Raw genomic sequence first — 15,407 nt, 5'->3', positions numbered from 1 at the left:
TTCAGCAGTACGTGAACCATGTACTTCCAGATGTTCAAGCTGGTTTTAGAAAAGGCAGAGGAACCAGAAATCAAATTGCCAACATCTCCTGGATCATTGAAAAAGCAAGAGTTCCAGAAAAACATCTATTTCTGCTTTATTGACTATGCCAAAGCTTTTGACTGTGTGGATCACAAGAAACTGGGGAAAATTCTGAAAGAGATGGGAATACCAGACCACCTGACCTGCGGTGGTCTTGAGAAACCTATATGCAGGTCAGGAAGCAACAGTTAGAACTGGACATGGAACAACAGACTGGTTCCAAATAGGAAAAGGAGTACGTCAAGGCTGTATATTGTCACCCTGCTTATTTAACTTATATGCAGAGTACCTCATGAGAAACGCTGGGCTTAAGAAGCACAAGCTGGAATCCAGATTGCTGGGAGAAATATCAATAACCTCAGATATGCAGATGACACCACCCTTATGGCAGAAAGTGAAGAGGAACTAAAAAGCCTCTTGAGGAAAGTGAAAGAGGAGAGTGAAAAAGTTGGCTTAAAGCTCAACATTCAGAAAACTAAGATCATGGAATCTGGTCCCATCACTTCATGGGAAATAGATGGGGAAACAGTGGAAACAGTGTTAGACTTTATTTTTGGGGGCTCCAAAATCACTGCAGATGGTGATTGTAGCTATGAAATTAAAAGACGCTTACTCCTTGGAAGGAAAGTGATGACCAACTTACATAGCATATTGAAAAGCAGAGACATTACTTTGCCAACAAAGGTCTGTCTAGTCAAGGCTATGGTTTTTCCAGTGGTCATGAATGGATGTGAGAGTTGGACTGTGAAGAAAGCTGAGCGCTAAAGAATTGATGCTTTTGACCTGTGGTGTTGGAGAAGACTCTTGAGAGTCCCTTGGACTGCAGGGAGATCCAACCAGTCCATTCTAAAGAGATCAGTCCTGGGTGTTCTTTGGAAGGACTGATGCTAAAGCTGAAGCTCCAGTACTTTGGCCACCTCATGCGAAGAGCTGACTCATTGGAAAAGACTCTGATGCTGGGAGGGATCGGGGGCAGGAGGAGAAGGGGACGACCGAGGATGAGATGGCTGGATTGCATCACCGACTCGATGGACATGAGTCTGAGTGAACACCGGGAGTTGGTGATGGACAGGGAGGCCTGGCGTGCTGCGATTCATGGGGTCTCAGAGAGTTGGACACAACTGAGCGACTGAACTGAACTGAACTGAATCAAATATGGCTAGTGTCCTTATAAAGTGGGCTTTCCAGGTGGCTCAGTGGTAAAAAGGACACCGGCCAATGCAAGAGACACCGGATACTTGAGTCTGATCTCTGGGATAGGAAGATCCCCTAGAGGGGGAAATGACAACTCACTCCAGTATTGGTGCCTGGGAAATCTCAGGGTCAGAGGAGCCTGGCAGGCTACGGTCCATGGAGTCGCAAGAGTCCGACATGACGTTGCAACCAAGCACAGCCACAACCTTAAAAATGGGGAGAATTTGGACGCAGACTCCGCAGGATAAGGCCGTGTGAAGAGGACAGCATGGATGTGGGCGATGCATCTGCAAGGCGGGGACCATCAAAGCCCGCTGGTAAACCCCCAAAGCTGGGAGAGGGGCCAGGAGCAGGTTCTCCTGCTGCCCCTCAGAAGGAAGCCACTCTGCCGACACCTTCCTCTTGGACTCTGCACATTTCTGCTGTCTAAGGCGCTCCCTCCCCTAGTGTGTGGTACTTTGTTACTGGCGGCCCCAGGAAACTATGCACTCTCAACCTGCTTCCCTAAAAGGGGTCCAGCTCCAACTGATCCATGTGGGAAAACCTAACAAACCTCAGCCAGGGAAGGGTTTTGAGTGTGGGAAGAACAGAAGCTGTGTTTACACACTGAGGGAACACAAGCTGAGCTGCTAGCATGGGTGTATCCAGCTCCATCTCAGCTAATGACGACCTGCCACCAAGGGCTGCCCTGGTGGCTCAGACGGTAAAGAATCTGCCTACAACACGGGAGACCCAGGTTCAATCCCTGGGTCAGCAAGATCCCCTGGAGAAGGAAACGGCAACCCACTCCAGTGTTCTTGCCTGGAGAATCCCACGAACAGAGGAGCCTGGCAGGCTACAGTTCATGGGGTCACAGAGAGTCGGACACAACTGAAATGTATAGAACAGCAGCTGCCCCTGTCACTAGCCCTGTGTGTATCAAGAAGCGTATATGGAGGAGGAGCAGTTACTGGGTGTGACCCAGTGATCCTGGGCCTGGGGTCTAGAGACCCCACTACTGCTGGACAAACTCCCTTCCTAACCCACCCTCCCCCATGTAACTTGCCTCCCTTCACCTCCCCTCTGACAAATTCCAAATCACCATTCAAGACTCCCTTTTGCAGACAGCTAGCTGTCCCCCAGTAGGTCTTCTTCCATCTTTTACTCCATTAGGGAATTGCTGCCTGTCACGTGTTAGCCACCTCAGCTTCCCAACCTCCACTGCAGCCGGGCATGGTCACATGACTGCAACCTGACCAATCAGGTGTGAGCGGAGGTGAAATGTACAGTTCTCGAGAGCCGTGGCCCAGGTGTGCTGCACGCGACCCCATATCCTCTTCCTTCCCGATTCCTCCTCCCGGCCGGCCACAGTGTGACGACGTCATGGGAGGTGGCAGGGCAGTGAGGCAGGACCACTCAAGTAGGGCTCTGACAAGAGGAGCAAATAAACTGCTGCCTTTTTGGCCACTCTGGTTTTGGGTCTCGTTATGGGAGCCAGGGGGCTTCCCAGGGGACTGGGTGGGTAAAGGATCCTCCTGGAATGCGGGAGACTCAGGTTCCATCCCGGGGTCGGGAAGATCCCCTGGAGGAGGGCGTGGTGGCCGGCTCCAGTATCCTGGCCTGGAGAATCCCATGGACAGAGAAGCCTGGTGGCTACGGTCCACAGGGTCGCGATGAGTCTGGCGCGACTGAAGTGGGAGCACACTCGTGTGGGAGCCAGGAGAGAGAAGTGCTTGAGAGTCAGACTCCGCGAGTTCGACCCCAGGTCCACCAATTTCCGTCAGAGTGACCTCAGGGAAGTCACTTAAAGTGTCTGTAGCTCGGGTTCTTCACCTGTGAGTAATGAAAACACCCGCCCCTGGGTGCTGTGAGGGAGCAATTAGTTCATTCCACGTGAAGCAGGTAAAATGGCTCCCGTGCAGACTTCCCGGGAAGTCCAGGGGTGAAGACTCTATGCTCCCAGCGCATGGGGCCGGGTTCCGACCCTGGTCAGGGAACTAGGTGAGAGTTTGCACGCCGAAACCAAAGGCTCCTGTGCGCTGCAATAAAGCCCGAGGATCCCACATGCTGCAGCTAAGACCCAGAGCAGTCAAATAAAATTAAATAAATAAACATGACACTCTTAAAACAAATAAACAAAGTGGTGGGTAACGCACCACTGGAACTGAGAGCCTAACTCGCAGGCCTTCATCCCTGGGTCCCCAGCACACAGAGGTGCTCTGGAGCCAGTTGGAGCGGAGTTGAGTGGACACGAATCCTCCTCATAGAAATACAGGAAGAGGTTTAATCAAACTTTGTCTACAACAGAATAATTCAGTTCAAACGGTATTTCTGGACCAAAGGGTGCTTTTTTTTTTTAAATAGATATGACTCTTCAAGGTAACTGCGCTTTACACATTAACGGTTCAGAGGAAAAGAAGGTGAATTTTTCCTTATCGACTTCCTGTATTAAATTGTGTGAAATAGTCTTCAGTGGCATGATTGGTAGAGAGTTCTTTCATATGTTCTTTCCTGATAATGAAACAAGGAGAAAAAGAAATCAGCAAATGCCTGACTTCCTAAATGTTCTACTTTTTATTGGTGTCTTATCCCCAGGAGACACAATTCATCCCGCACTACTCGCTCAAGGGGAAGAAGGGACATTTCGTCACTGCTGATTGGTTAGCCTGGCGTGCTGCAGCCCATGGGGTCACTAAGAGTCGGACACGGCTGAGCAACTGAACTAAACTGAACTGGCTGGTTAGCCTAGGGACCTGTGCGTGTGAGATGTGGGGACATCTTAGAATTCCGTGATTGTAAACACGCTTGCTCCTCCCATTTGATTTCTGTGAGATGATCTCTTAATTCTCCCCATTTTGACCCTCAAAGATGGAACCATCAGTCAATAGACATCTGATTGGAAAAGATACTCGTGGGTCCCCTCTGAGTTCAAGCCAGAGCTTGAAGAATAGAGAGATTAAAGAGCTAAATAATGTGTTTTTAGTGGCAGATTCACCTACTGATCCACATTTGACACTTTCTGTAGCTGGAGTCTGAACTACTCTGGGGGCCTGTCCTTAGGCAAGAAGAGACTGCCCCTCCCTCTGCCCGATGGGCCCTCCCTGTGGTGGGCAGCTGGCACCGTCGTCCCCTGTGTCTGGGCCACATGCCTCCTCCTGGAAGCCCACCCGGAGTCCTCCCCTGGGGCTCCCGGGGACCTCCGTGAACTCTGTTACCAGCACCTGTGTCCGAGCCCACTGGGCTTTGCCGGTGCCTAAGTGAGGACTATCCAGGTACAGGTATTTATGGAATGTGGGCACAGGGGAGTCTCAGTCCCTCCCTGGCCTGCGTGGGGACCGATGGCTTCCTAGCACTTGATTTCTGGCTTCCTAGCTCTGAGCCTTTTCCCCGCTCCTCTTTACCGGGTAGCTGTGCCAGAGCCCCACTCACTGCTGCTACGGGCGGGGGTGGGGGGGCCTCTGGTGAAAGATGCCCCAAGGGTCCTGAGCCTATGGGCAGGAAAGATTCAGGGAAGGTGAGCCAAGGGTCCAGGAAAGGTCAGTGATTGCTCCCTGGGCCCTGCAGGACACCAGCTCTCACCTCCCCTTTCCCCGGGCCTGGTGCCCTCGATGGTGCTCCCAGTTCCCAGCCCCCTCAACCACCCCCCCCACCCAACCCCCACCGGCCTAGCACTCACTGCAGGAGCTGCTCCCTGGCCAGGCTGAGGTTGCTGCAGTCCAGAGCCCTGCGCAGGCCACGCTGTAGGCGCTGCTGCTGCCGCTCAAACAGCAAGGTGGCGCGAGCCTTCTGAATCCTCCGCCGGTCCCAGTCCATGTCTCGCTGGCGCTCTTCCTCCTGGAGCCTCTACAGAAAGGACAGGCGACTCACCACCGCCTGTCCCCCAGGAGAGCCCCAGAGGGGATTCCCCTGGTGGTCCGGTGGCTAAGGCTCTGAGCCCCCAATGCAGGGGGCCTGGGTTCTATCCCTGGGTGGGGAATTAAGATCCCATGTGCTGCACTGAGTTCACACGGTGCAATAAAGACTCTGCAGCCACAGCTAAGACCCAACGTAGCCAAATAAATAAAATAATTTTTAAAAAATGCCTGGCTATGCTTTAATTCGGAGAAGGCAATGGCACCCCACTCCAGTACTCTTGCCTGGAAAATCTCATGGATGGAGGAGCCTGGTAGGCTGCAGTCCATGGGGTTGCTAAGATTTGGACACGACTGAGCGACTTCCCTTTCACTTTTCACTTTCATGCATTGGAGAAGGAAATGGCAACCCACTCCAGTGTTCTTCCCTGGAGAATCCCAGAGACGGGGAAGCCGGGTGGGCTGCCGTCTATGGGGTCGCACAGAGTCGGACACGACTGAAGCGACTTAGCAGCAGCAGCAGCAGCATGCTCTAATTAAAAAAAAAAAAAAGAATTGGGAACGATATGGGCACATAGAAGCCCACACTGAGAGATAGAGTATTCTTAGCGTGATCTCAACTTCCCAAATTATGTCCTTATACAGAAGAGGAGCCGGGGACAGGACACCAGAAGGCATGTTGGGGGATGGGAGAGGGGTCTTCTGAGTGTGGGATTTCACATGGGATGTTTTCTTCTTCTTGTGTTTCTCTAGCTGCTTATTTGGAGAAGGCAATTGCACCCCACTCCAGTACTCTTGCCTGGAAAATCCCTTGGACGGAGGAGCCTGGTGGGCTGCAGTCCATGGGGTCACTAGGAGTCAGACACGACTGAGCGACTTCCCTTTCACTTTCCACTTTCATGCATTGGAGAAGGAAATGGCAACCCACTCCAGTGTTCTTGCCTGGAGAATCCCAGGGACGGAGAAGCCTGGTAGGCTGCCGTCTATGGGGTCGCACAGAGTCAGACACAACTGACGTGACTTAGCAGCAGTAGCAGCTTCTTATTAATTTTCTACAGAGACTGAAAATCAGACCAAAAATGCTGCTTTTGGGACAGATGGCCAAACTTCCTTGCCAGGCAGTTGGGCTGAACTACCGTTATGAAGGGCAGAGCCGGGCCTGGCGAAGGTGGCGTCCTGATGCCAGCCTCAGGCTCCTCCCACTTTGGGCTAACTCCCCTGCCTCACCCCTTGGCTGCTGTCTGTTTCCCCTCCTAAGGCGAGGTGCCCAACCTGCTCCCCATCTCCTGGTCCAGGCCACCTCTCCCTCTCCCCGTGCCCGTCTGCTGGGAAGCTCACACCAACCACAGCATCACACCGACCACAGCATCACACCGACCACAGCATCACACCGACCACAGCATCACACGGAGCGCGGCTGTCATCTGCGGACCCCTTGGGAACCTCGCCCATCCTCTGCAGGTCTGAGAATGTCTCCAAATCTCTCTCCTGTTGTTATTTCACGTCATCCAGTACTCTTGCCTGGAGAATCCCATGGAAGGAGGAGCTTGGTAGGCTACAGTCCATGGGGTCGCAAAGAGTCGGACACGACTGAGCAAGGCTCTCTCTCAACATACTCAGAAATGACCCTTTCCCTGCTTTCCAGTGATTCTGCCTCTTCTCCAAAGACCCCCTTCCAATCTCTCAGCCATCCCCCGCCCAGGGGGCAAATGATGCCCATGGTTCTCGAACTCCAGCGGGTATCAGAAGCCCTGGCAGGGAGGGAGCACTTGCTGAATGTTTCCGGTTCAGTAGGCCTGGCGAGGGCCTGAGGATCTCTATTGCTCTTGAGTTCCTAGGTGTGGCTGGTCCAGACGGCCTGCTTTGGGAAGCTCTGCCCTCACCCTGTTGTTGCCAATACCACCCCCCTCCGGAGTCTCACCTTGGAGTCCCATCCACCGCAGTGAGGACCTGCCCCTCTTTCTCCACTCCCTCCTTCCCACGAGGTTCCCCCACACTGTGACTGCCAGTCCGCGGACTCGACACCCCTCCATGACCCCTTGAACTCCATGTGTCCTTATCTTCCTCCTCATTCAGCCCAGCGTCCACAGCTGACACCCCCTGGCAGACACCTGGGCACCCTGAGCCTCCCACCTGGTCCCACTTGCCAGGCAAGCTCTGACCATCGTTGAGTCCCAGCTCTCCCATAATAGGCGAGCATGGCCCTACTCACAAGAGTCGCTTCAAGTTCATGACCGGGACTCAAAGTAGGGGGAGAGGGGAGCTGGGGCTTCCTGGCCACTTGCCCCTTCCCCTTTCCAGATGACCTTTGAGCACTTTTGTTCTTGCAAAACTCCTCCCCTCCACCTTCGCTGCTGACCACTCTCCTATTTCACCAGGAAATAAGGGGCTCCAGAGAAGCCCCTCAAGGAAATACAGCCCTACCCACCCCCACCTTGTGGCTGCGGTCAAGGCCATGGTCCTTGCAGTTTCTGCCCCCGCAGAGAGAAGCCTCTCCCCAGGTGACTCCCTCCACCTTCAGACCTTTGTTTCAAGGTCATGAGTCCCATGATGACCCTCCTCACTCCCAGCACTCTCAGCCCCCCTACCCCAGCTTCCTCCCCTGCCCAGCACCCAGCACCTGCGGGATCATTCCACTCTTGTCCTCCCCTACAAATGGAACATAGACTCCTTGAGGGCAGCTTCTGGGGCCCAGTGTGACAGTGGCTATAACTAGATGCTCCAGGAAGGCGGGAGGGAGCACAGAGCCACGTCTGAGGGCTGGGGCGGGTGGAGAGGGGTGGTGGTAGAGGGAACAGTGGGGGGCTGGGGGCTTGGAGAAGTGGGGAGGGGACAGGCACCAGCTTCTCCTGGACTTGCTGTTTCTGCACCAGGCGGATCTCCTCCAGCTGCTCCTGGCTCATGCCCTTCCAGCGGTCAGGCACCACACAATGCGGCCCGAAGGAGCTGGCTGCCTGCTGCGGGTTCTCTGAGAGCAGGTCCCCACGCAGCAGGTTGGAGATCTCAGCTAGGTTGTCCTCCTGTTCTTGTTTTCTCTCTTGGATTTTCTTTTCCGCTGACTCCAGGGCCTGCGCAGGGGAAGATATTAAGGAGGATGCTCTGAAGGGGCTTCCCTGGTGGCTCAGACAGTAAAGAATCCACCTGCCATGCGGGAGACCTGGGTTCCATTCCTGGGTTGGGAAGATCCCCTGGAGGAGGGCATGGCAACCCACTCCAGGATTCTTGCCTGGAGAATCCCATGGACAGAGGAGCCTGGCAGGCTACAGTCCCTGGGGTTGCAAAGAGTCAGACACAACTGAGCAACTTAACACATTGTCTGAGTGAGCCTGGTGGGACTGAGGCACAGGCTGGCAAACCTTGAAGGGGCCCTTGAAGGAAGAATGTGCTAAACAGGGCTCCTGGGCGGGTGGGTGGAGACTTATCAGGTATAGACGTGGGGAGGTCCCTGGACCCCTGGCTGCCTGGGTGATGCTGGGTGAGTGGGCTGGGCTCAGAGGATCACTACCAGTTGGTCACGTGCATAATCCCGGCAGGTCTTTGTGTGCGGTGATTTGCCAAAGCAGGGAGCGGCCTCCCCCCATTAGGTGGCCATCTCCCCTCTCCTTGGCCTCACCCACCCCCAGGACAGGGCTATGTACCCTTCCCTGTGGTCCTGGTCACCCTGGGCCAGCGGCAGGCCACAAAGAACCGCCAACCAAGTGATTTGCAGAAGTGGTGAATTCTAAAAGGTGTTCCTACTGCCTGTCAACCTCAGTCCCCAAGACAAATAAATTTCTGGTCAAATCCCTGCTTACATGAAGGCGATGGGTAGAAGGGACAGGCCCTGGCTTTGTGACCTGCAGCTAGACACCTTCCCTCTCTGGGCTAGAGTTATTTCTCTGTCAAGTCAAGAGAAGGATGAAACCAGTTCTCTTTAATATTGGACAGATGGGGCACTTTGCTAGGTGCCCTCAGTAGCAGGTGCTAACAAGGAGGCCAGCCTGACTGTATTACATAAGCGCATGCTTTGTCATTGGACAGGTCTGATTTGAATACTGGACTTCTAATATTTGGAAGTCCAGTGTTTACATCTGCCAAAGCAAATCAGATTAGTACTCAGCTGTCTCTAAGAAAGACCATTCCTCCCTCTAAGCCTGTTTCTTGATCAATTGAGTTCATGGTGCCTCTCTGACAGGGCTGTTGAACACAGTGACTAATAAGATCAGATAATTGTTGCAGAGATGAAAAAAGATCCATATTCTGGGAGTCCACCAGTGGTGTAGCGGTTAGGATTCCTGGGCTTTCACTGCCATTGTCTGGGTTCAGCCCCTGGTCAGGGAACGGAGATCCTGCAAGCCACGTGGCGTGGTAACAACAACAACAACCATGGCTATCACTGATGAGCTGAGAATGCTGGGACACTCAGGGAGGTGGCTGTGTGTCTTCCCTCCCCTCCAGACAGGCCTGGGGTATACACCTGGTTCATGTTGAATTCTTTCACAGTTGTACAAACTGCCTTCCTGGTGGCGGTTTCCAGATTCTGTAAGTGCTTGGCTGTCTCATCAAACTGTAGCCTTGTCTTCAAGTAGAGATCCTCTGAAAGGAAGGAAAATACAGTCAAAGCATGTGTGCCTGCCCAAGGCTCCTTCCCAGATGTGCAGAGCGCCCTGTGGACTGTTGTTTCTGCATCTGCTTCTCATCACGCACCCATCAGAAGAAGGGGGGTGCAATGGAAGGCTCATGGGAGACACAGATGAGTTAACTCAAGCCAAGCTCTTAGACCCGTGCCCGGCAGCGTTAGCAATCATCACTGTGGCCTGGTAATGTCTACGGACACGACTGAGCACACTTATCTGCGGTACCAAGGGAGAAGGGCTTAGGGGGCGGCGTAGTAGGAGATAAGGTCAGACTGTGAAGGCCTTGCTGGTGGCTTGAAATAAATTTGGTTTTGATTGAGTAAGTGTGTTAGTCGCTCAGTCAAGTCTCTGTGGCCCTATGGACTATAGCCCTATAGCCCATCAGGCTCCTCTGTCCACGGAGTTCTCCAGGCAAGAATACTGGAGTGGGTTGCCATGCCCTTCTCCAGGGGATCTTCCTGACCAAACCTGGGTCTCCCAGATTGCAGGCATATTCTTCACCAACTGAAACAATCATTAATGAGTAAAGTAAGAAGCTATTGGTTTTGAACAAAGGATCCCACTTAATTTTTTATTTTTGGCCATGCTGTGAGTCATATGGGATCTTAGTTCCCCGACCAGGGACTTAAGCCATGTCCTCTGCATTGGGAACACATGGAATCGCAACCGCTGGAGCACCAGGGAAGTAGCAGCTTTGTGTGTATATACATTTGCCTTGGCACGTGGGATCTTTGCTGTGGCAAGCAGGCTCTAGAGCTCACAGGCTCAGCAGTTGCCACGCAGGCTTAGCTGTGCCATGGGATGTGGGATCTTAGTTTCCCTACCAGGGATAAAACCTGCGTCCCCTGCACTGGATGTCAGATTCTCAACCACTGGACTACCAGGGAAGTCCCTGAGCAGTTTAACTTTTTAACAGGATCATTCTGGCTATTGGGCTGAGAAGAGCGTGTAGGGAGACCAGGGCAGAAGCTGGGAGGCCACTCAGAGGTTATTTCGGTGATCCAGTTGGGATGTGCTGGCCTTTGAGTCTGGTGGTAGTGGTGGAGGCAGTGATGGTGGTTGGAACTTGAGATGACTTGCTGCAGGAGTGCGTGCGGCACCTGAGAGAGAGGAAGGAGTCAAGATGACCTGGTCTGGACCGGAGCAACAGGAAGAACAGAGCTCCCATCGGTGGAGGTGGACGGTCAGGTTCGGGGGATGATCCAAGCGGCTTACTGGACACGAACTGACATAGGCTAGACCTTTGTCTTTCCCACTGTCTTCCCAGCAGGCTGTGAGCACACTGAGGGTCAGACCAATGCTGAGTTACCCTGGGCTCCAGGATCCCACGGGCACCCTGACAGACCACAAGCTCAGGAAGTGTTTCCTGCATGATGGACGTGTGGCTAAAGACGTCCAAATCCGGAAACACGGGTTCTGGTGTCTCTTTGTTTGGCCATGTGGCTAAAGTAGCCTATCAGTGAGGCTTAAGAGACAAAAATGAAAAAAGAAAAAAAACCACTGGGGTTGGTTTGTTTTCTTTTTTCGTTTGTTTGTTTTGGGGGGGTTGATCTTGTCTCTGGTTCTGTTACCTGCACATTTTTGGTTCTCCCGGCCTACCATCCGTTCTTTTTGCTGTTGCAGGGACCATTCCCTGTTTTGTTCCTCTTGGAATTTCTTCCTCAGATGGAAGTTTAAATCCTCTCCCATGAACTTCTGCATTCCTGATATTGTATTCCAAGCATCATAATCTGACTGCCGGGCTGGACGATCTTTCTTAAGGGCTAGGGGGTCAGAGAGGTCAAATTCACGGCGTGTTTCCGGGCTCTGAAAGCTCTGTTGGAAATCGTTGATAGCTTTACAGAGATTTTTCCTATCTCTCCTTTCCCGGTTTTCTGATATGCATGTGATCTTGTCATTTTGTCTCATTTCAGCAGCTAGAAAAGATACAGCATGTTCATTAGCGAAAGATTCAGAGGAGAGAAAGAAATTTGAATCTCCCCCCAAAAATAATTTTTAGTGATTCTAAAAGTCATCCAACTCTCCCAAAGGTTAACACAACCATTGAAGGATTAGAATTCTGAATATAAAAAAGCATCTACAAATCAACTTTAAAACAAACAACCTAACCACAAAAGGGGCAAAGGAAGGGAAAAGGCAAATCACTACAGAGAAACCTGAATGATCAATAAGCTTGTGAAAAGATCATCAACCACTCGAGATGGGAAACATCCAATGAATTGAAGAAACATTTTAAAACGCTAAAAATAGCAGGTATTAGGAAGGATGTGGAGAAACGTAGAGGTTTCTCATGTACTGCTTGTGAAAGCATGACTTGGTACTTTTATAACCGTGGAAAGCAACTTGCCAACATCCCCTAAAACTGAAAACGCACACATCCTATGACCTGTGAATTCCACATCCAGGTCCACCAGGAACATGAGCATTGGGACACAGTGCAGGAGAGTCACTAACATTGTTTGCAATTATTTAAAAAAACTGGAAAAAAATCTAAATCAGCCACCAGCAGAGGAAAAAGAAACTGTGGTTAAAATTCATAGAAGAAAATATCATAAAGCAATTAAAATGAATATTCTGTATGGAGATCACCTACAAGTTCCCAAAATAGGTTGTTGAATTTTTTAAATGTTGCAAAAGGACACATTCAATATCTTTTATGTAAAAATGTAAAATACACACACAAATTTTATATTGTCATGGATAAACCTACATGAAGGGTACAAGTACAGAAACACGCATGGGAATGATCACATCTCTGAGGAGGGGAGAAGAGGAAAATGGTAAGATGAAGGAGAGCTTTAGCTACTTCTGTGTGACATTTAATTCTCAAAAATCATTCTCAATATAAGATATCTAAAGCCAGGTTGGCAAAATGTTCATATCTAGTCTGGTGGTGGGTATATGTATGTCTCTCACATCATTTCTGTAAGTTTGAATTACTTTTGTAAAAAATTTTATTGAAGTATAATTGATTTACATTGCTGTGTTAATTTCTGCTGTACAGCAAAGTGGTTCAGTTATACATATATATATATATTCTTTTTTATATTCTTTTCCATTATGGTTTATCACAGGTTTCAATTACTTTTACACTACAATTTTAAAAGAAAATATGAAACACTATAAAGAAGAAAAGATCCTGATGCTGGGAAAGATTGAGAGCAGAAAGAGAGCAGGGTAACAGAGGATGAGATGGCTGGATGGCATCACTGACTCAATGGACATGAGTTTGAGCAAACTCGGGGAGATGTGAAGCTCAGGGAAGCCTAGCGCACTGCAGTCTGGGGGTCACAGAGTCAGACACAACTGAGCGACTGAACTGACCTGATGAAGAAGCAAGTAAACTTCATTCATCATACCATCACTCCAAATTTACCACTGCTCATATTTTGGTATAGCTCCTTGGTGTCTTTTTCTAAACATATTTTTATATATTTTTAACTTATGTATAGACATTGCTTTGCTGAGTAAGGTCCGTCTAGTCAAGGCTATGGTTTTTCTTGTGGTCACGTATGGATGTGAGAGTTGGACTGTGAAGAAGGCTGAGCACCAAAGAATTGATGCTTTTGAACTGTGGTGTTGGAGAAGACTCTTGAGAGTCCCTTGGATTGCAAGGAGATCCAACCAGTCCATTCTGAAGGAGATCAACCCTGGGATTTCTTTGGAAGGAATGATGCTGAAGCTGAAACTCCAGTACTTTGGCCACCTGATGTGAAGAGTTGACTCATTGGAAAAGACTCTGATGCTGGGAGGGATTGGGGGCAGGAGGAGAAGGGGACGACCGAGGATGAGATGGCTGGATGGCATCACAGACTCGATGGACGTGAGTCTGAGTGAACTCTGGGAGTTGGTGATGGACAGGGAGGCCTGGCGTGCTGCGATTCATGGGGTCGCAAAGAGTCGGACACGACTGAGCGACTGAACTGAACTGAACTTATGTATATTTATATATTTAAACTTAATTGATAACCCATTGTACAAATAATTTTGTATCCTTTTTTTCTATTCAAAAAATCCTTATGGTGCTTTAAAAGGCATTGTTGGACATAACCGGGGCAGAAATGAATACTATTTGAGAATCTGACCCACAAGCCAGAACACTTTTACTTGAACCGTGCCTGGTTCTGAGTCAGCTCTGGGGTATGGGCTCAATAGTGTGTGTTGTCTACTATTACCAGCTGTCCCTGGTAGAAGGTCTTGAGCTTTTGGCAGAGAATGTGTGTGTGTATGAGGTTTTTCATACCTAGTTTTTTAAAGAAAACAGAGAAAAATTTACATATCTGCACACAATATATTTTCTACTTATATAGAATTCAATAGCTAATTTTCAAGTGTGGAAGAATTGGTGCATTAAGTTAACTGAGCACAAGAAACTGAAATTTTAAAAGGAAGAAGAGCGTGAAAATGACAAGGCTTTACATACATGAGGAATGTGACCTGGGTCTAAAGGCACACAGCCCTGAACTATGGCCATTCAGAGAATGCTCACCAAAGGCTTCCTCTCTCGCTTTTTCAGTTGCTGCTTTTATGTTCTGGTCACAAACCTGAGCATCCCAGGCCATGGTGTCACCCTGGGTAAGGAAAACAATGGGAGAGAATATGGTTCTTCAGCCTGTCTTAACTTTCCCTAGAGCTTCCTTCTCCCTTTCTTAGTCAGTAGGTCCTCATCCTCAGAACACTGCTTAAGCATTACCTCCTCAGCAGCAGCAGCAGCCTCCGGGAAGCCCCCTCTGCTTCCCTCTCCCAGCCCTAGTTGCGTTGACTTCCCTGCATTATAATATGGCCATTTTAACGCCTGCCTCATCCACTGGGCTATCAACTTGACAAAGTCAAGGGTCGTCTTATCCTTCATCTCCAAGGCCTGGCTCAGGTTTGCCACAAAATAAGAACTCTCTCTACTGGCATCTGTCTGTTGAATGGACTGGAGGAAATCCCTGGCAATGTAGAAAGTCTGGCTCAGAGAGAGAAGAACCGCATTCCAGTCTCTGGCCACTAACTCCAGGTAAGCTCGCTCCCTGCTGCAGGACTCAATTTGCCTGACTGGCAAGTGACAGGGAGCATTTTTCGGTCTTGTTCTGAGGTCTCCCTCATTCTCCGCAAACTCAATAGGTGGAACAATTCTTCCCGGCAAAGCTTGGATCCGTCCGCGGCTGTGCCTGGATCACAAGCTTCATTCCAATAGTTTATCATCTCTTGCCGCTCGCTGCTCGCCTCTCTTGTTTCCCCCGCCCCTTGTCCCCCTCCCCTCCCCCACCATTCCCTCCTGGCTCCTCTCCCTTCCGATCCGGAGGGTCTCACCCCGATGATCCTGTTCCTGGCGTTGAAAATCCGTTTCTGCCTGCCCAGCTCCGCATATCTTCTTTTGGCCAGGACAAAATCCTCCTGCAGGTCCTTGGGCTGTGCTACCTCCATGACTGCGAATTGCTAAGAAATTCTAAAAGGTTTCAAAAACATGCGAGATTAAAAGAGAAAACAAGAAAAATAAAACTAGCTCAAGCCCAGCGAGGCTGGCTCCCTAGGAGTCCGGGCAGGTGGGATGCGAGCCTGCCCAAGAGGCTTTCAATCGGCCTTCTCTCACTGCCCCAGAGGCCTGGAGTCTCGGTTTCCTCGGAAACGTAAACAACTCCGGTTGCTAAGAAACAGCGCAGGGCTCGCAGGTGTTCTCGCTTTCCTCTCGCGAGACCGC

The 15,407-nt window shown here is 50.5% G+C and overlaps 1 protein-coding gene across 1 annotated transcript; it reads right to left on the bottom strand.

Annotated features, from left to right (window-relative positions):
* Positions 1 to 3,686: 3,686 nt before the first annotated feature.
* On the bottom strand, positions 3,687 to 15,133 carry RIBC2 (RIB43A domain with coiled-coils 2). Its single transcript, XM_052639842.1, has 7 exons — positions 15,020 to 15,133; positions 14,211 to 14,292; positions 11,293 to 11,637; positions 9,562 to 9,680; positions 7,946 to 8,173; positions 4,931 to 5,097; positions 3,687 to 3,765 (listed from the first exon to the last, which is right to left on the bottom strand). The coding sequence occupies exons 1-7, from the start codon at positions 15,131 to 15,133 to the stop codon at positions 3,687 to 3,689; spliced, it is 1,134 nt and encodes a 377-aa protein (XP_052495802.1).
* Between the last annotated feature and the right edge of the window lie 274 nt (positions 15,134 to 15,407).

This window comes from Budorcas taxicolor, chromosome 5, assembly GCF_023091745.1.
Source record: "Budorcas taxicolor isolate Tak-1 chromosome 5, Takin1.1, whole genome shotgun sequence".
In the NCBI taxonomy this organism is placed as follows: domain Eukaryota; kingdom Metazoa; phylum Chordata; class Mammalia; order Artiodactyla; family Bovidae; genus Budorcas; species Budorcas taxicolor.
This window is presented reverse-complemented; position numbering and strand designations above follow the sequence as displayed.